The sequence below is a fragment of the Loxodonta africana genome, chromosome X (assembly GCF_030014295.1).
Source record: "Loxodonta africana isolate mLoxAfr1 chromosome X, mLoxAfr1.hap2, whole genome shotgun sequence".
In the NCBI taxonomy this organism is placed as follows: domain Eukaryota; kingdom Metazoa; phylum Chordata; class Mammalia; order Proboscidea; family Elephantidae; genus Loxodonta; species Loxodonta africana.
This window is the reverse complement of record NC_087369.1, coordinates 80,487,582-80,514,963: the sequence shown is the minus strand read 5'-3', so window position 1 is coordinate 80,514,963 and position 27,382 is coordinate 80,487,582. Positions and strand designations below refer to the sequence as shown.

The following is a 27,382-nucleotide window of genomic DNA, read 5'->3' as shown; positions in this document are numbered from 1 at the left end:
ATTCCTCCACGTTATGAAATGTTTCACGGATTCATGGTTGTTCTTTATGGTTGCATGGTATTCCACTGTGTGAATATACCATAATTTTTTTTATCCATTCGTCCTTTGATGGGCACCTTGGTTGCTTCCATCTTTTTGCTATTGTAAAACAGTGCTGCAATGAACACGAGTGTACGTATATCTGTTCATTTAAAGGCTCTTATTTCTCTAGGATATATTGCAAGAGGTGGGATTGCTGGATTGTATGGTAGTTCTATTTCTAGCTTTTTAAGGAAGTGACAAATGGATTTCCAAAGTGGTTGTACCATTTTACGTTCCCACCAGCAGTGTATAAGCGTTCCAGTCTCTCTACAACCTCTCCAAACATTTATTATTTTGTGTTTTTTGGATTAATGCCAACCTCGTTGGCGTGAGATGGATTCTCATTGTAGTTTTGATTTGCATTTCTCTAATGGCTAATGATTGTGAGCATTTTCTCATGTATCTGTTAGCTGCCTGAATGTCGTCTTTGGTGAAGTGCCTGTTCGTACCCTTTGCCTGTTTTTTAATTGGGTTATTTGTCCTTTTGTTGTTGAGCTTTTGTATCATGTAGATTTTAGAGATCAGACGCCGATTGGAATTGTCGTAGCTAAAAACTTTTTCCCCAGTCTGTAGGTAATCTTTTTACTCTTTTGGTGAAGTCTTTGGATGAGTATAAGTGCTTGATTTTTAGACGCTCCCAGTTATCTAGTTTCTCTTCTGGTGTTTGTGCACTGTTAGGAATGTTTTGTGTACTGTTTATGCCCTGTATTAGGGCTCTTAGTGTTGTCCCTATTTTTTCTTCCATGATCTGTATCATTTTGGATTTTATATTTAGGTCTTTGATCCATTTCGAGTTTGTTTTCCTGCATGGTGTGAGGTATGGGTCTTGTTTCATTTTTTTGCAGATGGATATCAAGTTATGCCAGCACCGTTTGTTAAACAGAGTGTCTTTTCCCCATTTAACTGACTTTGGGCCTTTGTCAAATATTGGCTGCTCATATGTGTATGAATTTGTGTCTGGATTTTCAATTCTGTTCCGTTGGCCTATGTTTCTGTTGTTGTACCAGTACCGGGCTGTTTTGACTACCGTGGCAGTTATAGGTTATAAAATCAGGTAGTATGAGGCCTCCTACTTTGTTCTTTTTTTTTTTCAGTCATGCTTTACTTATCCGGAGCCTCTTTCCCTTCCATATGAAGTTGGTGATTTTTTTCTACATCTCATTAAAAAATGTCGTTGGATTTTGGATCAGAATTGCTTTGTGTTTATAGATCGCTTTGGGTAGAATAGGCATTTTTACAATGTTGAGACTTCTTATTCATGAGCAAGCTATGTTTTTCCACTTATGTAGGTCTTTTTTGGTTTCTTGCAGTAGTGTCTTGTAGTTTTCTTTGAATAGGTCTTTTATGTCTCTGGTTAGATCTATTCCTAACTATTTTATTTCTTGGGTTTTTTTTTTTTTTGGTAAATGTTATTGATTTGGTGATTTCTTCTTTGAAGTTCTTTTTTTTTTTTTTTGTAGGGGAATCCAATTGATTTTTGTATGTCTATCTTGTATCCTGTTACCCTGCTGAACGCTTCTGTTAGTTTCAGTAGTTTTCTTGAGGATTCTTTAGGGTTTTCTCTAGATTAGTCTTAATGACTCTCCTTTGTAGGTGATTTTTTTTTTAATCCCTAGTTGCTCTTAAAATACTCTCTTTATTTTTGATTTTGGCAAGTTTGATTATGATATGTCTTGGTGACTTTCTTTTGGGATCTACCTTGTGTGGGGTCGATGAGCATCTTGGATAGGTATCTTCTCATCTTTCACAACATCAGGGAAGTTTTCTGCCAACAAATCTTCAACAATTCTCTCTGTATGTTCTGTTATCCCCCCCTCCACCCTGGTTCTGGTAGTCCAGTTGCTCGTGGGCTATTCCTCTTGAGAGAGCGCCACATAATTCTTAGGGTTTTTTTCATTTTAAAAAATTCTTTAATCTGATTTTTCCTCAAATATGTTGATTGCAAGTGCTTTATCTTCAATCTTAGTAATTCTGACTTCCAGTGCTCCTATGACTTTCTGTTGAATTGTGTAATTCTGAAATTTTATTGTTAATTATCTGAATTCCTGTTTGCTGTGTCTCTATGGATTCTTGTAGCCTATTAAACCTGTCATTATGCTTTTGTCTAATCTTCTGAAGTTCCTGTAATTCTTTGTCTGTTTGTTTCTTGGCTTGTTCTGCATTTTTCCTGACCTCCTTCCTTATCTCTTGAAGAGCTCTGTATATTAATCTTTTATATTCTACCACTGGTTATTTAAGGAAGTTATCTTCATCTGGAAGACTTCTTGATTCTTTGTTTTGGGAGCTTGCTGAAGCCATCGTGATCTGCCTCTTTATGTGAGTTGATATTGACTGTTGTCTCTGAGCCATCAATAAGTTCTTTATTTATTTTATGTTTGCTTACTATGTCCTAGCTTCTCATTTTGTTTCATTTTGATATGCCCAAATAGGCTGCTCGAGTGAGCTAATTTGATTATTGGTGCATTTGAAGATCTGACATCCTGTCACCAGGAGGTTAGAGCCGTTACTAGGTATGTAAGCCCAGGAGACCATTCACTTTTCTTGTATGAATTCAGCTCAGGTGTCCACATAGTCACCAAGTGCGTGGTTCAGGCTCTCACCTACAGTCCTGGATGAGCAGGGGTGATTGGTGCAGGCACAGGTATCTGGCTATAGTGGGGGGTCATGCACTGAGTAGGGCGGGGGGCTGGTGGCTGCTCCAGAGTGTCTGGGAGGAAAGCAGGTCCATGTTCCCTAGAGTGTGTAGGTGGATGGAGTAAGGGCACCCAATGCTGTTGGCTGTGAGGACTGGGAGGCACCACTTATTCTTGGACTCCTGTCATGGGTGGCTAGGTGTTGTGGGTGGAGCCTCCAGTCCTCAGGCCCCTGCTCTGAGTAGGTGAGTACCCTGCTTAATAGGCAGAGTGGCGTCAAATGTCAGGAACCTGCCTCTCTGCCATGTAGCTGAAACAGTTGAAGTTAGACGTCAGGTATATTCCTGTTGTAATGTGCTAATGAGGGCCTATGCTGTTGAAATGGGCCCACACAGGCCTATGCAGGGGTGAAAGGCATTCAATGTCTGTGTATCCCTTATGCCTGTGCCTAGGCAAAGAAGCTGTTTCTGCCCTGAGTTCCTGGCTTAGGGGAGCTGGCAGATTATTTTTCCCTTGTTTGTTAGTTTGCTCCCTCTCCAAGGTTGGGAGAATGTCTCAGGGCAAGTTCAGGGTCATACTTCTGGCTCAGAGGATGCAGCCGGCTGCGACCCAGTGCAGAGCGTGAAGGGAGCAGGTAAGTGAGAGAGAGGTTTTTTCCAAAGGGATATTTTTTCATCTGTGTGGTAGGTTAAATGCATGTACTTATGTTTTGCTGATTGAGGGCTGCTTCTTGCTTGTTCTGGAGGGTTGAGCAGAGTCTCTGCTGCTTGGTCTCTCCCAATGTGAAAAATGCATCCTGAACATCACTGCTTGTGTCACTGTGCTAGCACCAGCAGAATCGGCCTGTGGGGTGCTTGTTCCTCCTGGGTCAGGTCTGGGAACTCCTCACTGTTTCTGAACCATTTCTCCCTCCCCCTGCTGCTCAGTCCGATTCCTCAACTTTGCATTTGAAATTCAGGGCTCCTAGCTTGTCATATATAATCGATTCACTTGTTTTTTTTCTGGTCTTTGTTGTAACAGGGACCACAGGAAGTGTCTGGCTACTCCGTCATCTTGGCTGCCAAAATACCCTCTTACTCTCTTTATGGTGACATACAAGGGCAAAAGATTCTTCTCTGAGAAGCAGGTTAAAAGCCTGGGCTCAAAACCATATTGCCTGAGTTCAAACCCTGGCTTTACCATTATTAGCCGTGTGATTTGGGGCAAGTTGCTTAATTTGCTTGTGCCTCATCAGTAAAATGTGAATATAAAAACAGTACACATATCATAAGATTGTTTGAGGATTAACTTAGTTAAAGTATATAAAGTACATAGTAAGTGCTACATAAATGTTAGCTTTTATTAAGGTAAGAAAGAAGGCTGGTTAATTGCAACCTTGTTATCTTTCCAAGTCGTATTATTGCTAATTAATTAATTATATAATGAATGAACAACCCCATGGGTGTTCAGCTGGAGGCCTGACTCTTGTAAGTTAATGGGTTAGGTCTTTAGCAACCCCTGATGAACATGCATACACACAAACTTAGGCCACACTACTTTTTCCCAGGTCATTGTCATCCCCTATGCGAGCCAGAGATACTTTAGTAAAATAAATAAAATCACCAGCTTAAGTAGACAAGTTGAATATTTAAGGGGCACTTCATCAACATAGGAAGAGAACTGACAAAAAAAAAAAGGGACTTAAAGTTGAGACTATCCCTAGGGTGATGCCAGGTGAAATCAGGTTTAAATGAACTTTAAGGGGAAAAGTCACTAATGGTAATAAGCAGCATGAAAGATGTGTGTGCAAAGAGCTAGAGGAGCATCTAAACTCTAAATTCAGATCCCCTTGTGTAGAGATTGTATGTATATGAGTGCTGCTTTTTCTTTTCACTGCTACACTACCTCTTTTTACACTCAAACCCTCTTCCTGACTCCCTTCCTGCAGTTCCAACCTGTTGCTCCCATGGAAAACACAAACACCCCAAATCACAGGGGCTTTAGATTTGCCATTTCCTTGGAATAGTGTGTATAGAGAATGAAAAGAAACTTCTTGTCAGTATGGGCTGCATAACGCTGAGTTGGAGATTGTGAAATCTCCAGAAAAATTTAAGGGCACAAGATGGACAAGTGTCTGTTTGATTAGGGTACAGTATTGCTTGTGAGCAGGATAAACTAATGAGATCCCTTCCAATTTAAGGATCCTAAATCTCTATTTCTCATTTTTTTCTCTCTCTCTCTCTCTCAACTCCTTTTGGCATAGAATGACTGTGGTCAAGGAAACCCAGTAAAGAGGAAAATGGGAGCTGCTCACATCAAGTTCTGAAGTCACCTGTTTGCCAAGAGATGTGACTTGGCTATTTCTTTTTTTGGAGTCCTGGTGGAGCAGTGGTTAAGAGCTCGGCGGTAACCAAAAAGGTCAGCAGTTCAAATCCACCAGGTGCTCCTTGGAAATCCTATGGGGCAGTTCTACTCTGTCCTATAGGGTCACTTTGAGTCAGAATCCACCTGATGGCAACGGGAAAACGGGAATTCATTTTTCTGGTGTGAGAGATAAGCTATAGAGGATAACTGTGCCTTGCCCAATATCACTTGGTAACTCTGAAGCTCTGTGCCTCTCATGAAAAGCAACAAGGTGTGTGTGTATGTGTAGGGGAGCCAGCAGGTAACAGCTGTCATTGATATCACTGCAAAGTGTTTAACCCAATACCCTCTTGTCATGGATTGAATTATGTACCCCCCAAAAAATGTGTGTATCAATTTGGTTAGGCCAGGATTCCCAGTATTCTGTGGTTGTTCTCCATTTTGTGATTGTAACTTTATGTTGAAAGGATTAGAGTGGGATTGTACCACAACCCTTACCCAGGTCAGATCCGTCATTCAATGTACAGGGAGTTTCCCTGGGGTGTGGTCTGCACCACTTTTTATCTCTCAAGAAATAAAAAGGAAAGGGAAACATGCAGAGAGTTGGGAACCTCATACCACCAAGAAAGAAGCACCAGGAGCAGAGTGCATCCTTTGGACACGGGGTCCCTGTGCCTGAGAAGCTCTTCGACAAGGGGAAGATCGAGGACAAGGACCTTCCTCCAGAGACAGCAGAGAGAGAAAGCCTTCCCCTGGAGCCAATGCCCTGAATTTAGACTTGTAACCTATTAGACTGTGAGAAAATAAATTTCTCTTTTTTAAAGCCATCCACTTGTGGTATCTCTGTTATGGGAGCACTAAATGACTACGACACCTCCACTATTCTCCTCTCTTCACTCCATCAAATCTTTCCCCTTTAAAAAAAGACCACTTATCAGTTATTTACACCTTATTGTGAATTTAACTTGCACAATTTTTCTAGGGCTATTTGGTTTTAAACCTTATTCCTTCTGTAAATCCAATTTTGGTTGGTGGTACCAGCATCCATACAGTTACTAACACTTACTATTTGCATATATTTTACACTTTATTTAAAAAAATTGTGGTAAATATATATATAACATAAAATTTGCCATTTTGACCATTTTATGTGTACAATTCTGTGACATTAATTATATTCACAATGTTACCTATTGCACATGTTTAATTCTCACAACAGCCCCAGAGGTAGCTTTTAGAATTATCATTTCCATTTTACCGATGAGGAAAACTGAGGCTGAGAGGGTTTGGGTAATTTGCTCATTTTTTTTTTATACAACTAGGAAACAGATTTAAACCCAGGGAGCCAACTTCATAGCCCTTTTAAGCCCTACACTATAAACCAAAAAAAAAAAACAAACCTATTGCCGTTGAGTCTATTCTGACACATAGCGACCCTGTAGGACAAAGTAGAACCGCCCCATAGAGTTTCCAAGGAGTGCCTGGTGGATTTGAATTGCCAATCTTTTGGTTAGTAGCTGTAGCTCTTAACCACTGCGCTCCAGGGTTTTCACCCTACACTATACTACCATTGTATCTAATGACATAAAAGTCCTATGTATTTTATTTCCTCAATGTCTGTCCTATCTTTTCTTTTTTCTCCATTCTCACTATCACCACCTGATTCCAAGTCTCATTGTGATTAGCTTCATAATTAGTCACATTCAACTCCAATACATCTTCTATGTTGCCTGCAAAATAATCCTTCTAAAACACAAATCTGATCATGTCTTTTTCCTACTTAAGATCCTTCAGTGGCTCCCTATTGCCCACATCATAAAGCCAGAGATCCTTAGCTTAATATAGAAGGATATCTCTCATCTGCCCACCCCAGCCAACCTACCTCTCTAAATACTTCCATCACAAAATCTGAACTAGTCATAATTGCCTGAAATGCCATGCTGTTTCTTATTGTTATAACTTTGCATATGCTATTCTTTCTGCAGTAAATTACCTTTACCAACTTCCACTTCTATTTGCCCTTTATGTCTGTCACATTCAGATGTTATTTCTCCAGGAAGCCTTCTCTAATTCCTCCAAGTATTTGTATACTATGTATTGCTTTGAACATTCACTTATTTTGTATTGGTCACATTATGTTAGTTTTATTTACTTGTGTCCATTGCTAGAATGTAAACTCCTTGAGGGCAAGAACTGTTTTATTCAACTCTATGCCTTTAGTGTTTAGCATGGTCCCCAGCACTTAAGTAGTTGCTTGGCGGATGTTGGTGAAATTGAATTGAATAACTTAACTGTTAAATTAAAAATTAAAATTGTTAAATGGGATATCCTGGGGCGAAGATGGTGGAATAGTCAGATGCTTCCTGTGGTCCCTCTTACAACAACAACAACAAAAACCGAACCAAATCTGTTGCCATCAAGTCAATTCTGACTCATAGCGACCCTATAGGAAAGAGTAGAGCTGTCCCATGGGTTTCCAAGGAAAGCCTGGTGGATTCAAACTGCCAACCTTTTGGACTGCTACACCACCAGGGTTTCCAACAAAAACTCAAATAAACAAGTGAATGGATTATATACAACAATCTAGGAGACCCGAACATCAAAGACAAAGTTGAGGAGTTGGACTGTGGCAGGGGAGGGAGAGACAGTTCAGAAGCAGCGAAGAAGTGCCAGACCTGGCCTAGCCAGCACCCTGCAGGCTGGATTGTTTGGTGCATGCAGGGTGAGGTAAGCAGTAGCACTCTGGATGCATTTTATCACGTCCGGAGAAACCACTCTGGAACATTTTACCATGTTAGGAAAAACTGAGTGGTGGAGAGTCTGCACAAGCCTCTGGAGCCAGGGGGAAGTGGCGCTGGATCTGCGAAAGTTAAGTGCAAGTATCTAACCTACCAAGCAGGATCAAAATAACCCTTTCCCCTTTGGGACTTCCATACTGAGAAGTGCCTCTCTTCCCCTCACCCACCCCCTCCCTGTTCTGCTCTGTTGGTCCTGCAGTGTTCAGAAGTTACCACGCCCCCAAGGCCGGAAGTGGGACCTGTCTCCCTGAGTCAGTCTCCTGGCTTTTGGGAGGGAACAAACAAACAAACAAACAAAAGAAACCACCAGTTCCCCTAAGCTGGGAGCTCAGGACTAACCAACACCAAACCAGTCTCAAGGCTTTAAAAAATCGCCATGCTCCCTAAGAACTTGGGGCAGGCACTGCCCCTTTGCCTAGGCACAGGCATAGGGGTCCATGGATTTCGAATGCCTTTCACCTCTGCCTAGACCTGTGTGGGCCTATTCAACAGTGTAGGCCCTTATTAGCATAGTACAACAGGGTATATACCAGAAGCCTATTTTCAACCACAGTAGCAAAGGGGCAGTGGCAGATTTGCGACATTTGACACCACCCAGCCCATTAACCTGGGTCCTCACCCACTCACACCAGGGGCCTGAGTACTGGCAGCTTCACCCACTCCTCCTGAGAATAAGTGGTGCCTCCCAGTCCTTACAGCCAACAGCACTGGATGCCCAAAGTCTGGCTGCAAAACGCACCCACCTACGTGCTCCACGGGACAGGGACACGCCTTCCGCCTAGGCACTTAGGGGCCACCATCAGCCCCTTACTTTGCTCAGCACATAACTGCCTACTGCAGCCAGGCACCTGTGCCTGCTCCAATCACCCCTACATAACCCCACCCATCTAGGACTGTAGGTGAGAGCCTGCACCGCATGCTCAAGTGACCAATGACCTGGAGACCTGAGCTGAACCCACACAAGAAAAGTACACCAACTCCTGGGCTCACACACCTAGTAGCAGCTCTAACCACCTGGTGATAGGAAGTAAGAGCTTCAAAGACACCAATAACCAAAGTAGCCCATGGGCCCTGCCTATTTGGGCATATCAAAACAAAACAAGAAGCTAGGACACAGTAAGAAAACATACAATGAATAAATATAAAAATTATTGATGGCTTGGAGACAACGGTCAATATCAAATCACATAAAGAGGCAGACCATGATGGTGCCAGGAAGCAACCAATGCAAAGAACCAGGAAACCTCCGGGAGGAAGAGAAAGTCTTGGAATTACCAGAGGTAGAATTCAAAAGATTTAATGTATAGAGCTCCTCAAGAGATCAGGCAAAACTCAGACCAAGCCAAGAAACACACAGACAAAGCAATAGAGGAATTTAGGAAAGCTGTACAAGAGCAAAATGAAAAATTAACAGGCTGCTAGAATCCATAGAGAGACAGCAAATAGAAATTCAAAAAATTAAAAATAAAATTTCAGAATTAGACAACTCAATAGAAAGTCATAGGAGCAGAATTGAAGCAATGGAAGTCAGAATTAGTGAGAATGAAGATAAAGCACTTGACACCAATTTATTATTATTTATTTTTATTTTTATTGTACTTTAGATGAAGGTTTACAGAACAAACTAGCTTCTCATTGAACAGTTAGTACACATATTGTTTAATGATATTGGTTAACAACCCCACGACATGTCAAGACTCTCCCTTCTTGACCTTGGATTCCCTATTACCAGCTTTCCTGTCCCCATCTGCCTTCTAGTCCTTGCCCCTGGGCTACTGTGCCCCTTTAGTCTCATTTTGTTTTATCGGTCGCTCTAATCTTTGGATGAAGGGTGAACCTCAGGAGTGACCCCATTACTGAGCTAAAACAGTGTCTGGGGGCCATACTCTCAGGGTTTCTCTAGTCTCTGTCAGGCCAGCAAGTCTGGTATTTTTTTGTGAGTTAGAATTTTGTCTTACATTTTTCTCTAGCTCTGTCCAGGACCCTCTATTGTGATCCCAGTCAGAGCAGTCAGTGGTGGTAGCCAGGTACCATCTAGTTGTACTGGATTCAGCCTGGTAGAGTCCATGGTAGTTGTGATCCACTAGTCCTTTGGACTAATCTTTCCCTGTGTCTTCAGTTTTCTTCATTCTCCCTTGCTCCCGAAGGGGTAAGACCAGTGGAGTATCCTAGATGGCTGCTCACAGGCTTTTAAGACCCCAGACACTACTCACCAAAGCAGAATGTAGAACCTTTTCTTTATACACTATGTTATGACAATTGAGCTAGATGTTCCCAGAGACCACAGTCCCCACAGCCTTCAGCCAGTAATTCGGTCCCTCAGGGAGTCTGGATGTGTCTATGGAGCTTCCATGACCTTGCCTTGTATAAGTTGTGCTGGTGCCCCCAGTATTGTGTACTGTCTTACCTTTCACCAAAATTACCACTTATCTATTGTCTATTTAGTGTTTTTCCATCCCCACCCTTCCCCTCCCTTGTAACCATCAAAGATTGTTTCTTTTTGCATGTAAACCTTTTCATGAGTTTTTACAGTAGTGGTCTCATACAATATTTGTCCTTTTGTGATTGACTTAATTCCTTCAGCATAATGCCCTCCAGAGTCATCCATGTTGTGAGATGCTTCACAGATTCATTATAGTTCTTTATTGTTGCGTAGTACTCCATTGTGTGTACCATAGTTTGCTTATTCATTCATCTGTTGATAGGCACCTAGGTTGTTTCCATATTTTTGCTATTGTGAACAATCCTGCAATGAATATGGGTGTGTTTATGTCTATTCGTGTGATGGATCTTATTTCTCTAGGATGGAGTGGGATTGCTGGGTCATATAGTATTTCTATTTCTAGCTTTCTAAGGAAGTGCCATATCACTTTCCAAAATGGTTGTTCCATTTTGCATTCCCTCCAGCAGTGCATGAGAGTTCCAATCTCCCTGCAGGCTCTCCAACATTTGTTATTTTCTGTTTTTTTGATTCATACCAGTAATGCCCGGGTAAGATGGTATCTCATTGTGGTTTTCACTTGCATTTCTCTAATCTCTAGTGATCGCGAGCATTTCCTCATGATGACACAAATTTATTTGAGGAAAAATCAGATAAAAGAATTAAAATAAATGAAGAAACCCTAAGAATTATGTGGGATTCTATCAAGAGGAATAACTTACGAGCGAGTAGAGTACCAGAACAGGGGAATAACAGAAATTCAGAGAAAATTGTTGAAGATTTGTTGGCATAAAGCTTCCCTGATATCGTGAAAGACAAGAAGATATCTATCCAAAAAGCTCATTGAACTCCACACAGGGTAGATCACAAAAGAAAGTCACCAAGACATATTATAATCAAACTTGCCAAAACCAAAGACAAAGAGAGAATTTTAAGAGTGGCTAGGGATTAAAAAAAAAGTCACCTACAAAGGAGAGTCAATAAGGCTAATTTTGGGCTACTCAGCAGAAACCACGCAGGTAAGAAGGCAATGGGATGACATATATAGAGCCTTGAAGGAAAAAAAAAAGTTGCCAGCCAAGAATTTTATATCCAGGAAAACTGTCTCTTAAATATGCAAACAAAATTTATGCATTTCCAAATAAACAGAAGTTAAGTGAATTTGTGAAAACCAAACCAAAATTACAAGAAATACTAAAGGAGTACTACAGCTAGAGAATCAATAATATCAGATGACAACCCAAGTCTAGAAAACAGGAGAAAATAATCAGACGTCAACTCAGATAGGGAAGTCACAAAAGTAAGTCAAAGTTAAAACACTGAAAGTAGGGAAACAGAGACTTCAATATGCAAAAGATGCCAACATTAAAACAAAAAAGAGGGACTAAGTAGTGTAGTCATAGAACTTTCTAATGGAAAGGAAGGAAAGGTGATATCAAGAAATAAAAGATTGGTTTAAACTTAGAAAAATAGAAGTAAATTTTAAGGTAGACACAAAGGAAACTAACAAATCTACACATCAAATGATAAAGAAGAAAAACATAAAGACTCAGCAAATACAAAATCAACAACAATGAAAAAGATGAAAAGAAAATACATAAAAGAAAAACGACTCAGCACAGAAAAATTAAGTGGAGCAAAGAAATTGTCAGCATCACACACACACACACACAAATCAAAATAGCACCACTAAACTCATGAAAAAAAAACTCATACCTATCAATAATTACACTGAATGTAAATGGGCTAAATGCACCAATAAAGAGACAGAGAGTGGCAGAATGGATATAAAAAAATGATCTGTCTATATGCTGCCTACAAGAAACACACCTTAGACTCAAAGACACAAACAAACTAAACCTCAAACAATGGAAAAAAAATCAAGCAAACGACAATAAAAAAAGAGCAGGAGTGGCAATATTAATCTCTGAAAAAATAGACTTTAAAGCGAAATCCGCCACAAAGGATAAGGAAGGACACTATGTAATGATTAAATGGTCAGTACACCAGGAGGACGTAACCATAATAAATATTTACGCATCCAATGACAGGGCTCCAAAATACATAAAACAAACTCTAACAGCATTGAAAAGAGAAATAGCTCCACAATAGTAGTGGGGGACTTCAACACACCTCTTCCGGTGAAGGACAGAACACTAGAAAGAAGCTCAATAAAAACATGGAAGATCTACATATCACAATCAACCAACTTGATCTCATAGACATATACAGAACCCTTCACCCAACAGCAGCCAAGTATACTTTCTTTTCCAATGCACATGGAACATTCTCCAGGATAGACCACATATTAGGCAACAAAGCAAGTCTTAACAGAATCCAAAGCATCAAAATACTACAAGTCATCTTTTCTGACCATAAGGCCATAAAAGTAGAAATCAATAACAGAAAAAGGACGAAAAAAAATCAAATACATGGAAACTGAACAATACCTTGCTCAAAAACTACTGGGTTATAGAAGAAATCAAGACAGAATAAAGAAATTCGTAGAATCAAATGAAAACGAAAACATATTCTACCAGAACCATTGGGACACAGCAAAAGCAGTGCTCAGAGGTCAGTTTATAGCAATAAATACACACATCCAAAAAGAAGAAAGGGCCAAAATCAAAGCATTAACCCTAAAACTCAAACAAATACAAAGAGAGCAGCAAAGGAAACCCTTGAGCACAAGAAGAAAGGAAATAATAAAAATTAGAGCAAAAAAAAATGAAATAGAGAATAGAAAAACAATTGAAAGAGTCAACAAGACCAAAAGCTGTTTCTTTGAAAAGATCAACAAAATTGATAAACCACTGGACAAACTGACAAAAAAAAAAAAAAAAAAAACAGGAGAGGAAGCAAATAACCTGAATTAGAAATGAGATGGGTGATGTCAAAACAGACCCAACTGAAATTAAAAGAATCATAACAGAATACTATGAAAAACTGTACTCCAACAAATTTGAAAACCTAGAGGAAATGGACAAATTTCTAGAAACACACTACCTACTTACACTAACACAAACCAAGGTAGAAGAACTAAATAAACCTTTAACAAAAGAAGAGATTGAAGAAGTAATAAACAAACTCCCAACAACAAAAAAAGCCCTGGCCCTGAAGGCTTCCCTTTCAAAGAGTTAACACCTGTAGTACTTAAGGTATTTCAGAGCATAGAAAAGGATGCAGTACTCTTAAACTCATTTGATGAAGCCAGCATAACTCTGGTACCAAAACCAGGTAAAGACACCACCAAAAAAGAAAATTACAGACCAATATCCCTCATAAACTTAGATGTAAAAATCCTCAACAAAATTCTAGCCAATAAAACTCAACAACACATCAAAAAAAAAAATTCCTCATGAACAAGTGGGATTCAAACCAAGGATGCAGGGATGGTTCAACATTAGAAAACAATTAATGGTATCCATCATATAAATAAAACAAATGACAAGAACCACATGATCTTATTAATCGATACTGAAAAGGCATTTGACAAAGTTCAGCATCCATTCATGATAAAAACTCTCAGCAAACTAGGAATAGAAGGGAAAAAGGGCATTTATATACAAATAAATGGTAAGAGTCTGAAAGAATTCCCCTTGAGAACAAGAACCAGACAAGGGTGCCCTTTAACACCAGTCTTATTCAACATTGTGCTGGAGGTTGTAGCCAGAGCATTAAAGCAAGAAAAAAGAAATAAAGGGCATCCAAATTTGTAAGGAATAAATAAAAGTATCTCTATTTCCAGATGATATGATCTTACACACAGAAAACGCTAAAGAAGCCACAAGAAACTACTAGAACTAATAGAACATTTCAGCAGAGTATAAGGATACAAGATAAACATTCAAAAATCAGTTGGATTCCTCTACATCAACAAAAAGAACTTTGAAAAGGAAATTACCAAATCAATACCATTTACAATAGTCCCCAAGAATATAAAATACCTAGGAATAAATCTAACCAAAGACATAAAAGACCTATACAAAGAAAACTACAAGACGCTACTGCAAGAAACCAAGAGATCTACATAAATGGAAAAACATAGCATGCTCATGGATGGGAAAACTCAATACTGTAAAAATGTCAACACTACCCAAAGTGATCTACAGATACAATGCAATCCTGATTCAAATGCCAACATTTTTTAATGAGATGGAGAAATAAACTACCAAATTCATATGGAAAGGGAAGAGGCCCTGGATAAGTAAAGTAGTGGTGAAGAAGAAGAACAAAGTAGGAGGCACCACACTACCTGATTTTAGAACCTACTATGCCACCACGGTAGTCAAAACAGCCTGGTACTGGTACAACAACAATCACATAGACCAATGGAACAGAGCTGATAATCCAGACATAAATGCATCCATCTATGAGCAGTTGATATTTGACAAAGGTACAAAGTCCGTTAAATGGGGAAAAGACAGTCTCTTTAACAAATGGTGCTGGCATAACTGGCAAAAAGAAGACCCATACCTCACACCATGTAAAAAACTAAATCAAAATTGATGAAAGACCTAAACATAAAATCTAAAATGATAAAGACCATGAAACAAAAAATAGGAACAAGGCTAGGGACCCTAATACATGGCATAAATAGTATACAAACCATAACTAACAATGTACAAACAACAGAAGAGAAACTAGATAACTGGGAGCTCCTAAAAACCAAACACTTATGCTCATCAAAAGACTTCAACAAAAGAGTAAAAAGACTTCAACAAAAGAGTAAAAAGACAACCTACAGACTGGGAAAACATTTTTGACTATGACATATCCAGTAAGGGTCTAATCTCTAAAATCTGTAAGATACTGCAACACCTCAAGAACATAAAAATAAATAACCCAATTAAAAATATGCAAAGGTTATGAACAGATACTTCATCAAAGAAGACATTCAGGCGGCTAGCAGATACATGAGGAGATGCTCATGATCATTTGCTATTGGAGAAATGCAAATCAAAACTACAATGAGATACAATCTCACCCCAACAAGGCTGGCACTAATCCAAAGAACATAAAATAATAAATGCTGGAGAGGTTGTAGAGACAGTGGAATACTTATTCACTGCTGGCGGGAATGTAAAATGGCACAACCACTTTGCAAATTGATTTGCCGCTCCCTTAAAAAGCTAGAAATAGAAATGCCATACGATCCAGCAATCCCGCTCCTTGGAATATATCCTAGAGAAATAAGAGCCGTCATAGGAATGGATACATGCACACCCATGTTCATGCAGCACTGTTCACAATAGCAAAAAGATGGAAACAACCTAGGTGCCCATCAACAGACGAACGAATAAACAAATTATGGTACATACACGCAATGGAATACTATGCAAAGATAAAGAACAATGATGAATACACAAAACATCTCACAACATGGGTGACTCTGTAGGGCATTATGCTGAGTGAAATTAGTTGCAAAAGGACAAATATTGTATGAGACCACTATTATAAGAACTCAAGAAAACATTTAAACACAGAAGAAAACATTCTTTGATGGTTATGAGGGTGGGGAGGGAAAGAGAGGCTTATTCACTAACCAGATAGTAGACAAGAATTATCTTTGGTGAAGGGAAGGACAACACACAATACAAGGAAATCAGCACAACTGGACTAAACCAAAAGCTAAGAAGTTTCCTGAACACAACCAAACACTTTGAGGGACAGGGTAGCTGGGGCTGGGTTCTGGGGACCATGGTTTCGGGAGACATCTAGGTCAGCTGGCATAACAAAGTTTATTAAGAAAATGTTCTGCATCCCACTTTGGTGAGTGGCGTCTGGGACCTTAAAAGCTTGCGAGCGGCCGTCTAAGATGCATCAATTGGTCCCAACCTACTTGCAGCAAAGGAGAATGAAGAACACCAAAGACACAAGGAAAATATTAGCCCAAGAGACAAAGGGGCCACATAAACCAGAGAACAGACTCCACCAGCCTGAGATCAGAAGAGCTAGATGGTCCCCAGCTACCACCAATGGCCATCCTGACAGGCAACACAACACAGAGTCCCTAATGGAGGAGGAGAAAAGTGTGGAGCAGAACTCAAATTCATGTAAAAAGACCAGATTAATGATCTGACCGAGACTGGAGGAATCCCCAAAGCCATGGTCCCCAGACGCTCTGGTAATCTAGAACCAAAACCATTCCCAATGTCCACTCTTCAGACAAAGATTAGACTGGACTACAAAACATAAAACAATACCCGTGAAGAGTGTGCTTCTTAGTTCAAGCAGATACATGAGACCGAATGGGCAGCTCCTGTCCAGAGGCAGGATGAGAATGCAGGAACGGACAGGAGTTGGTTGGATGGACACAGGAAACCTGAGGTGGAAAGGGGGAGTGTGCTCTCACATTATAGGGATTGTAACTAGTGTCAGATAACAATGTGTGTACAACATGTGTGTACATTTTTGTATGAGAAATTAACTTGAGCTGTAATCTTTAACCTAAAGCACAATTAAAAATTTGAAGTGGGAATTTCGGAACATTTTATTGTGCTCATGAGGAATCTGTACATAGATCATGAGGCAGTCCTTTGAACAGAACCAGGGGATACCTCATGTTTTAAAGTCAGGAAAGGTGTGCGTCAGAGTTGTATCCTTTCAGCATACTTATTCAATCTGTATGCTGAGCAAATAATCTGAGAAGCTGGACTATATGACGAAGAACAGGGCATCAGTATTGAAGGAAGACCCATTAACAACTTGCGTTATGCAGATGACACAACCTTGCTTGCTGAAAGTGAGGAGGACTTGAAGCACTTACTGATGAAGATCAAAGACCACAGCCTTCAATATGGATTACACTTCAAAGTAAAGAAAAAATTTCTTACAACTGGACCAATAAGCAACATCATCTAAGTGGAGATAAGACTGAAGTTGTTAAGGATTTCAATTTACTTGGATTCACAATCAACACCCATGGAAGCAGCAGTCAAGAAATCATAACATGCATTGCACTGGGCGAATCTGCTGCCAAAGGCCTCTCTAAAGTGTTAAAAAGCAAAGGTGTCACTTTCAAGACTAAGATGCGCCTGACCCAAGCCATGGTGTTTTCAGTCGCCTCATATGCATATGAAAGCTGGAAGATGATTAAGGAAGACTGAAGAATTGACACCTTTGAATTGTGTTGGCGAAGAATATTGAATATGCCAAAAGAACAAACAAATCTGTCTTGGAATAAGTACAACCAGAATGTTCCTTAGAAGCAAGGATGGCGAGACTACGTCTCACGTATTTTGGACATGTTATCAGGAAGGATCAGTCCCTGGAGAAGGACATCATGTTTGGTAAAGGAGAGGGTCACCGAAAATGAGAAAGACCCACAAAGAGATGGACTGACACAGTGGCTGCAACAATGGGCTCAAGCATAACAAGGATTGTGAGGATGGTGCTGTACTGGGCAGTGTTTTGTTCCGTTGCACATAGGGTAGCTATGAGTCAGAACTGAGTCTACAGTATCTAACAACAATTATTAGATTTTAGGGTCTTGTACTCTGTTGAGGAGCCCTGGTAGTGCAGTGATTAAGAGACTGCTAGCCGAAAGACCAGCAGTTCAAATCCACTGGCCGCTCCTTGGAAACCCTATGGGGCAGTTCTTCTCCATCCTATAGGGTGTCTATGAGTCGGAATCCACTCGACGGCAACGGGTTTGGTTTTGGTACTCTGTTGAAGGAATTTCAGGCATCCGTGGTATGGAAAATATTTTTTTAGCAGAGGAGGGCAGGTGAAAAGAGGAGGAAGGATGACCTGAAATCACCACCCAGTTTACTCCTTAATATGAGGGCGTGTGTAAACTTAGTCATATGAACATTAATATGTGTATAAATGTTCCCATGTATGCGTGTATTCTATCTCCATTATAGATTGCAAGCAACCTCGGCACAGTGCCAAACATGGAGTTCTGCAGAGTATTAAAAAAAAAAAACCCAAAGCCATTGCCGTCCAGTCAATTCTGACTCATAGCTACAGTGCTGGACAGAGTAGAACTGCCCCACAGGGTTTCCAAGGGGCGCCTGGTAGATTTGAACTCCGACCTTTTGGTTAGCAGCCGTAGCACTTAACTACACCACCAGGGTTCCCATAGCTGGTATGAAATAAATGCCCTCAATTTGCTAAGAAATGGAATATTTGAGTACACTTGAAGTTAGCTTTTATGGACGACAATTACAGGATGAAAATATGCCCATATTTTTCTTTAAAAAATGAGAATGAGAAACCAACTTTGTTTATCCCATTCGAGTTCCTTGCTGCTTTTCTGGCACCGTAGATAGTGCTTACTGAGGGCTCATTTGCTTGCAGAATGAATTGAAACTATCATTAGCACAAGTGGAGGTACTGCTTCTGGGTTTTTAGTACTACTGTTGGAACCTCAACCTCTAGAGACCATCCTTCTATTTTCGCGGAAAACCTTGACTTATTCAGATCACAAAGCTTCAGCCTATCACTACGGGATCCTAACTGGTGGAGCAGTGCCCACTGCTGATTGATACACGGTGTAAGACAATTTCTTGGGTTGAAGAGCAGCGATTGGCGGAGTCGCCTGCGGTGCTTCGCACGCTGTTGTGCGGCACGCATAGAGAGATGCAGGTTCTGGGGCCGCAATATACGCCTCCCGGAAGCCTAGAAGAGGCCTCCGACGTATGGGAGGCAACGCAGTCAGCGTAGCCGCTAATCAGGGCGCGGGGCACGGGGACGAGGTAGCGTCTGCGTGCGTGCGTGCGTGCGTGCGTGGGCGCGCGTGCGCAGCGCGCCCAGGCGCGGCGCGGTTGCCTGTAGGCTGGTTGGTTATTTTGCGAGCGGGAGGGGCAGTGCGCGCTCCTGCCTTTGGCCTCTGTTCCCCCCCCAGTCCCCATCCCCCCCCCGTCCCAGTCTCTGTCTCGGGAAGATGTCGGACACTGCAGTAGCTGACACTCGGCGCCTTAACTCGAAGCCGCAGGACCTGACCGATGCTTACGGGCCTCCAAGTAACTTCCTGGAGATCGACATCTTTAACCCACAGACTGTGGGCGTGGGCCGCGCGCGCTTCACCACCTATGAGGTTCGCATGCGGGTGAGTCATGGGGTGAGGGAAACAGCTGAGGGAGGACCGGGCAGGGGCAGGGGCAGAGAAAGCGCTCGTAAGCGCTCATTTGGAGGTTAGGGGCATGATAGGTTTGGAGAGAGGTCTGTAGACTCAGTAGTGGTTCGAGGATAGAGCAAACTCATGAGGGGGAATCTGAACGGGGGTGAGGAAGAAGTGAAGGTTGGCTGGATAGGTGGAGAAAGATTAGAGTGAGGAATTCAAGGAGATCGGAATCATGACTGTAGTGACAACAAAGAAGGAAGATGGAAAGCCAAGGTGATCCTAGCTGGGTCCCATAACTAAACTAGGTTGTGGGAAGTCAGTCTGAAGAGGGAGGGCAGGAAGGCCCAGGTTCTTTCTAATGAGGTTTCCCTGGGATGATGGGTTAAGAGGAAAACAGACTCCAAGAAAAGGAAGACAGTGGGCTTGTGGGAGTAGAAATGAGAAAGGGAGTCTCCTTGAGACTGAGTGCATAGAAGAGAAGTGTTTTATGCTTAAGTTTCCTCAGATACCGCATGCTGTGTCTCACCGTGAAACTTGGCTTGCATTAGGACTGGTGGATTGTTAGTTGCAGCTCTCACCTTAATGCTGACTGACCCTTCAGATTTGAAGTAGCCGGAATGTTCACGTGAATGTTTATTGGCTCTCATTTGGGTTCTCTGTATATTAATGACTATTTGCCCTTTCTGTCCTAGATTAACCTTTTGGATTCAGATCCTGGCCTGTGCTTACTTTAATACATGATGTTTCTGGACTGCCCCAGGAGTGGCTTTTCCCAGAGTACTACTGAAGACTTTATTCTCTAGTGCTTAGTCCACAATGCGAGGATGAAGTGTATGGGTAGAGTACATGGTTTGCAGGTTCTTTTGCCCAGTCGAAGTGGTTACAGTGCAGTTTGAGAACCATTTTCTAGTTTTCCTCTCACACTAACTAGAGGGCCAGAATATTCCCTATGGACAACTTTCTGTCCAAACAGCGTTGAAGACCTAAGAGTGTGTGTGCTTTCATTTTTGAATGAATACATTGAATGAGAGAGTGTGGTCTTCTACCTGGGCTTTGAAATCTGTTTGAGGAAGGATAATCTCCAAATTCCAAGTTTGGCAAAGTCTAAACTGAAGAAAGAAAAGCAAATAGCAAAAAACATGAGGAAAACTATTTGAAATCATCTCTGCTAGAGAGGGATGGAAGTTAGGTTTCTCAAAATATGATAAAAACGGGAAACAGTTGTTAGTGGTTAATTACCTGAGTGAATCTGGGTATAACTTGTTCAGTATAAGGACCCTCAGTTGTGAGGATTGGTGACATTATCTTGATGCATTGCCTAAGGGTCTTAGGGATTATGGATGGAATAGTTCTCTATTTCAGGTATTCTAATAATAACAGGGACTGTTCAGCTAGTGCCAACTATGTTCCAAGCACTGAACTAGGTTTTAGTTTCTATCTTAATTCTTACAAAGCCCCCATTTTGCAGATAGGAAGTGGAGGAGGAGTACGGTTTAAGTAACTTGTCCAAGTATACATAGCTAATAAGTGGCAGGGCTGGGATTTGAACCTAGGTCTGACTCCAAAGACTGTATTCTTTCCACTACACTTTTAGTCTCTTTGGGGCCCTGGTGGCATAGTGGTTAAGAGCTCACCTGCTAACTAAAAAGTCAGCAGTTTGAATCCACCAGCCGCTCCTTGGAAACCCTGCGGGGCAGTTCTGCTCTGTCCTGTAGGGTCGCTATGAGTCGGAATCGACTCTACAGCAGTGGGTTTTTGGTTTAGCCTCTTTGGCAAGGCTTAGTTGCAAAACTTTAGTATGTAAAATTTTTCTACTCACTAAGGTTTTCATTATCCTTTTCACAATTTCTAATTGTGTAGTGATGATAGAGTTGGGTAGTTCCTAGTTCTGTGGGTTTCAGTTAATTCCATGGTTTATGTTAATTTGTATATTTGTGTAAACCTGTAAGCTTTTTATTAAGCTCCATTTTGGGGAAAACTGGTAAAATCATTTGGTTTTGAATTGCTAGTTTTAAGTGATTGATCATGGTATGCATTATAGGGAGGTGAGACTCAGAATGGGCTTTGGGAGTTAGGCATTGTGTATAGTAGAAGTAGGTGGGACTGGCCTTTTTTTTTCCATCTTTGGAATAAGAAGCTAAATAATAGCTAAATATTTCTCAGACTGCTTTCTTTCATTTTCAAGAAGGAATCTTTTTTCCCCCCAAAATGGACAGCTGGAGAGGTGTTAAAGTGACCTCACATGTTATACAGAATTTTTCAAATGCCAGTTGTCCTGTGGATTTCAACTGTGACTCTCAAGGATATCCTGTACTACACAATCCTGCCTTCCTCATATAGTTTGTAGGTTGGAGCTGGGAGAGTCTCCTACTATGTAGCAGCCCCTTCTTAGATGGCTAGGTGCTGTGATGAAAGGCCATTATTGTCACCATCCTGTGGTGTTAGGGAAAGAATAGCATTTTTGTGTGTCAAAGGAGGAAGTCATCAAAATGGCAGTGGGTGGTTTCGCCTGTGTCTTAGAAGAGTGTACTTAGCATTTTTTTTTCTACTCAGCACTTTTTTCTTTCTTTGGTCCTTCTGTTGGCTTCTGTGAAAGCCTACTAGTTAAGGTTCTACTGTTTGGGGATCATGGTATTTTTAATGAACTCTGGTGGATACCTAGAATCACATGATACCAAAGGGCTTTTTTTTTTTTTTTTTTGCAGGATTCTGAAAATGTTCTACATACTGGTTTGTTTTGAATGGTTAATACATGCACATGGTATAAAATACAAAACGTACAAAACTTTAAAAACTAAGTCTCCTTTCCTCCCTCTGTCCTCTAGAGGTTTCCTTTTCTAAAGAAACCACTGTTTCCAGTTTTTTATTTATTCTTCTAAAGAATGATTTAAGTAATGAAATGTTATTTTACATGTATTTCATCCCACTTCAATCTATCGGCATTTCTTGGGCCTTGATGGTCTTGGGTCATGTAAGTTGGCCAGTTATTTGGCTTTTGATGATCTAGATCTAGAACTAGATCCTGAAAAGACAATTTCCAGGCTCAAGGACTACAAAGCATGATAAACACTAGTGAGAACTGTGTGAAGCTCTATCAGAGCTCCAAGATGTTCTTTCCTGCCATGAAAAAGAAGAGAAACTAGCTTCTTTTATTTCCATCCACAGATCTGAATTGGCTGGTGGGAAATATGGTCGATACTAGTACACGTGGCTGGCCGTTTTAATTTAGAACCTGTAGACAAGAGTGAAGATCAGGGCTTTTTGTCTGTCAGGGGATTGACGTTGCCACTAGAGCCTTGGGAAGCTTCTCGATGATTAAGATGTGGGAATAAGCTGATTTATATCAGGGAGCAAACTATGGTAAACTTATGTAATGGCTGTTTCTGCTGCCCGTTTTAGATGAGGCGAGGGTAAACAGATACATAGGACTCCTATTAATCAATTGAATATTTGCTGAATATTTTGCACAATGCTGCATTTTGGGAGATACAGAGTAGTCATGGTTCATGATCTTACTGAGATTATAGTTTAGTTAGGTAGAGAAGACTTACATGATGCATAAAACAATAGTGTGTAACTAAACAATAGTGTGACACTAAATTATAAGTGTCATAGGAGTTCACAGGAGAGGAAACTCAATAAACTAAGCTGGTAGTGTCAGGGAAGAGTTCTTGGATGAAGTGCAGCTTTAGCTGGGACTTATAGAATGGAGAGGATTTGGACAGGAAAAGCAGAGGAAGGCATACCTTGGAGGTGCTTGTCTCTTGTTCTTTCAGAAAACTTGAATTAGCTTTTTAATAAATACATACACATGATAAATTCAAACTGTACAATGAAAAATGTGACCTTCCCATCCATTCTAGTCATCTAGTCTCACTCTCCAAAATCAATCACATACTAGTATCCTTTCATAAATATTTCGTTTATGAATATAATATGTACATATATATATCCCTTTTTGAGCATAAATAGAGGCATGCTATATGTGCTGTCCTGTACCTTGATTTTACTACTTAATATCCTTCCATACTGACACACATAAATATTTCATATACTTTTCACACTTGTGTAGTATTCCACTGTACAGGTGTACCATAATTTATTTAGCCAATTCCCCATTGATGATATTTATTATTATTACAAAAAATAAAATACAGTGAAAATCCAAATTTATTTTTTGGATAAATTCTGAACAGTAAGAGACTTCTAATCAACAACTGTGACAAGACTGGATGTGGTAAGGGTTGGTATTCACCCAGTGGTGTTTTGAAAGGGCTATAGGAACATGGTCCATAGGTATTAGTTCTTCATTAAGACCTGTCCATGTGGTTCCAACAGGCAACCATCATAGGGTGAACATTACTTAACCACCTCTCTTCTCTCATTCTTTCTTCCCTGTAGACAAACCTGCCTATCTTCAAGCTGAAGGAATCCTGTGTGCGGCGGCGCTACAGTGACTTCGAGTGGCTAAAAAATGAGCTGGAACGAGATAGTAAGGTATGGCGCATTCCCTGTGTGGCACCCTTGAGCAGCAGCAGGAGGAGACCTATATAGGCTGAGAGATCATAAGATCAAGTCTATAAAATCTTGAAGGGAATAGATAGGGTGAACACAGTCTAATCTACCAAATCCCAATATATTGGATCTGGGGGATATCCATTGGAGCTTGAAAGTTAAGAGTTCAGGACAAATTAAGAAAAAAAAAAGTATTACTTGACTTAGTGGGTAGTAAAGTCATACAACATAACTACTAAAAATTCAAAGTATAGTGTTAGGAAAGACCTGTCTTAATTCTTGGATAATGTTGTATTGTTAAGAAAGTAAGGAATATTTGGAGTTTATTTCCTTTCTTTTGAGATGGTATTATTGAGGGTAAACCCACAAAAACAGTTGGATTAATTATTGACTTGAGCCGTCCTGGCTGTTCTTATGGTCTTAGTTCTTAAAAGTTGCTGGTTGTGGGACAGGGTAGACCCTACAGCTAATAGGAGTTGAGGTATATGGTGCTTTACTATCTCATTCCTTCTCTGTCCTTCTGCTATGTGGCTGATATTTTGTATCTCCCTGTAGATTGTAGTACCACCACTGCCTGGGAAAGCCTTGAAGCGGCAGCTTCCTTTCCGAGGAGACGAAGGGATCTTTGAGGAGTCCTTCATTGAAGAAAGGAGGCAGGGCCTCGAACAGTTTATTAACAAGTAAGCCAAGTTCCTGGGGGTTCCTCATGCTACTTTTTCCATCATGGTCTTTGTCTAAGTTTTGTCTATCTTGTCTTGTAATGGGTACTGTCATGTGGTGGTGACTATGTTGTGGGCTGACTGGACAGTAAAACTCCATTCCTTTGAGAGGAATTCTGATCCTCTACCTCAGGGACTGAGAAAGCACTGCACCTTATTCCTCTCTATGATATTAGGCTTGAGGTGGTACCCTGCTGCTGTCCTCCACTGACTCAAACCTCAGGACTGACCTTTCCCTTCCTCACTGCCTGTACCCCCATCCATGTGCTAGTTCTCTTTGATCCCAAATACTAATGATACCCATCTTGGTTTCTTTATAGAATTGCTGGGCACCCACTTGCTCAGAATGAACGCTGCCTACATATGTTCCTGCAGGAGGAGGCAATTGACAGGAACTACGTCCCCGGGAAGGTGCGCCAGTAGGAGCCCCTCTCACCACTTGTCCTCTGCCTTCCTGCTGAAATGACATTGGTTTTTACACTAAGCCTTTCTCTCTCTTTGATCTGAAGTTGGCTGTGTATCCCCCGGCCTGATAGACTATCTAGCATTGTGCTACTTGGTACCTGACTACACTCTGGGCACCCTGCTAGGATCCTCTTTTCTGAGAAGAGGTGGGAAACCACAGGCAGATGCCCTTTACTTGGGGTTCTGGGGTGGTGGGATGGGGAGGATTGGACTGGAAGGTAATTTCTTGGGCGTTTGCCCATGTCAGAAGGCTAACATTAGTGGTGGGGGGCGAGGGGGATGTGCTGGTGAGGCACTTGGATACATACTGATGCTGCGAGTCCAGAGGATTTTTCTTACTCTTAGGTTTAACCAAGAACACTGAGCAGGGAAAAACCCTGCCTTGCCTACCTGCATGTACTTTTTCCTTTTTGGGAAGGTGGTAGAGATCTAAAAGCTCTACTTGTTTTCTCTAGGCCTGCTCCCAGTTTTCTTAACAGTTTCTTTTGTTGCTTTCTCTCTCCCTTGTTGCATTTCATGGCAGTAATTCCCCTAGAGTCCAAACAGTCTGTTGTGTGGAACAAGATGTGTGGGTATTCCGGGAGCATCATTGTTCCTGCTTCAGGTCAGAAGAAAGCCGTAGGGTAGTAGGGGAGCTCCTGTTTCCTAGCCCTGCTCCCTTTGTGGCTCCCCACTCGGGCTGCCTGTTCTTGCTCACCCAACAGGTGAATCAGTGTGGACCAACAGTTCTGCCTCCCGGACCACTTGCTACTTTATGGGTTAGCTTTACAGGTTTGGTGGCTTGAGGGGCGGGAGTAACCACTGCCAGGTAACTCCCTGAAGACTGGGAGTAAATAATTTTCAAGGTACCTCCCGGTGGCAGGGAAGGGCATCACCAGTTTCTTCCTTCCATGCTCTCTCTCCCCCTCCCCCCATCCCATTTAGTGCTGTCACAGGGTAGAAGCACATGAACAAACCACATTGTCTGACTTCTCCTAAGCACTTTGAGCTGTTGAATGGAGCTCAGGGGCAAGAGTTGTCACTGCCTCCTGTAACTTGGTCACAAGGTTACTGAACTGCCTGGACTTGTTTCCTGTGGCGCTCCAGCATTCTCCCCAGAAGTTTAGCTAGGGATTGCAGCTGGGTATGAATTTCCTAAATCTTAGGGTCTGAAACAGTTTCTTGAGGCTGGAAACTTTCCTAGGCTTCTGTCTGGGAAGTAGTGATTTGTTTTTTGGGACCTGATATCTATCCCAAGTGGTGGGACGGGAGCAAGTTAATTCTGGTATGAGGTCAAAGGTGTGAGCTCTTTGCTTAGACTCCCTATGATGGAAGGGTTGGAGTTCTCTGTACAAGGCCTTGGGGGGGGTTAGAAATTGATGGTTCTGACATGACCCTGATCAGAAGAATTAGGATCAGATTTTGACGTGGGCTTTGGAGCCCACCTAAGTGTTGAAGTTCCCTGAGACAGCTCAGCTCTTAAGCTGCTGAGACTGTGCCAGGGGCTGAGGAGTCCCTAGAGAGAGGCTCTGATCCCTTTCCCGCCTCGCCGATCTTGGTGTTGTTGCTGCCTTTTTGATATGTATCCTCTGTTATAGACTTTTTTTTTTAAGATTTCCTTCTTTATTGTGCACAAATGCTGAGAGTCTGAGGCCCCATTTCTGCTGTGTATATATCCTGACTTGGGGCTTTTTTTTTTCCAGCAAACTGTTCATTCTTCTGTCAGACAATGTCATATTCAACTTCTGTTCATATTAAACCACTGTGAAGCAAACCTCTGTTTTCCTGACTAAGTTGTAAATTTAGTATTTTTTAGTATCTAGGATATGCTGGGTATTGTGAAGAAATTATACACGGCCACTGTCCTCAGGTATAATAAGTAAGTTTTGCATTTAAATATAAAAAATACAGAGTCCTAGCTGCCCGTAGCAATATTTACCTATCCTACTTGCAACTGACGTTGTCCCAGAGGCAGTGCATCTGCTTGCAGGAAGTAGCAATAGACTCAGTACCTGTGGTTCGGATCAGATATAGCAGATTTGGTTTTTAATATTGTGGGTTTTTGCTAATTTGGGCGGACTATGTTTATAGTATATGTATTGCTTGTGTATACACATGTTACATGTACACACACATAACCACACACCACCAACACAAACACAAACATGTATAGTATTTTCTCTAGAGGCTTTTTACTTCAGTTGAGACTTTTGTTTTTGTTTTTTTTTTCCAAACAAATTTGAAATAGAAAGGTGGGTGAGATCTGAGAACTTCTGATGGGTGAATATTTTCATCTGACCAGTATGTTCTGAAATAGCCTTCTATACAATGTGGGTTTG

General features: G+C 41.2%; 1 protein-coding gene and 1 long non-coding RNA gene across 2 annotated transcripts; both read left to right on the top strand.

Annotated features, from left to right (window-relative positions):
* The first annotated feature begins 2,058 nt into the window (after positions 1–2,058).
* Positions 2,059–6,097, top strand: LOC135228853 (uncharacterized). Its single transcript, XR_010319724.1, has 3 exons — positions 2,059–2,397; positions 2,511–2,591; positions 4,957–6,097. It is a non-coding gene; the product is annotated as an uncharacterized LOC135228853 (long non-coding RNA).
* Positions 6,098–19,097: 13,000 nt separating this feature from the next.
* SNX12 (sorting nexin 12) lies at positions 19,098–26,825 on the top strand. Its single transcript, XM_003412735.3, has 4 exons — positions 19,098–19,350; positions 23,767–23,862; positions 24,436–24,560; positions 24,920–26,825. Exons 1-4 carry the CDS (start codon positions 19,186–19,188, stop codon positions 25,020–25,022), a joined length of 489 nt encoding a protein of 162 aa, XP_003412783.1. The 5' UTR covers positions 19,098–19,185; the 3' UTR covers positions 25,023–26,825.
* The last annotated feature ends 557 nt before the right edge of the window (positions 26,826–27,382 follow it).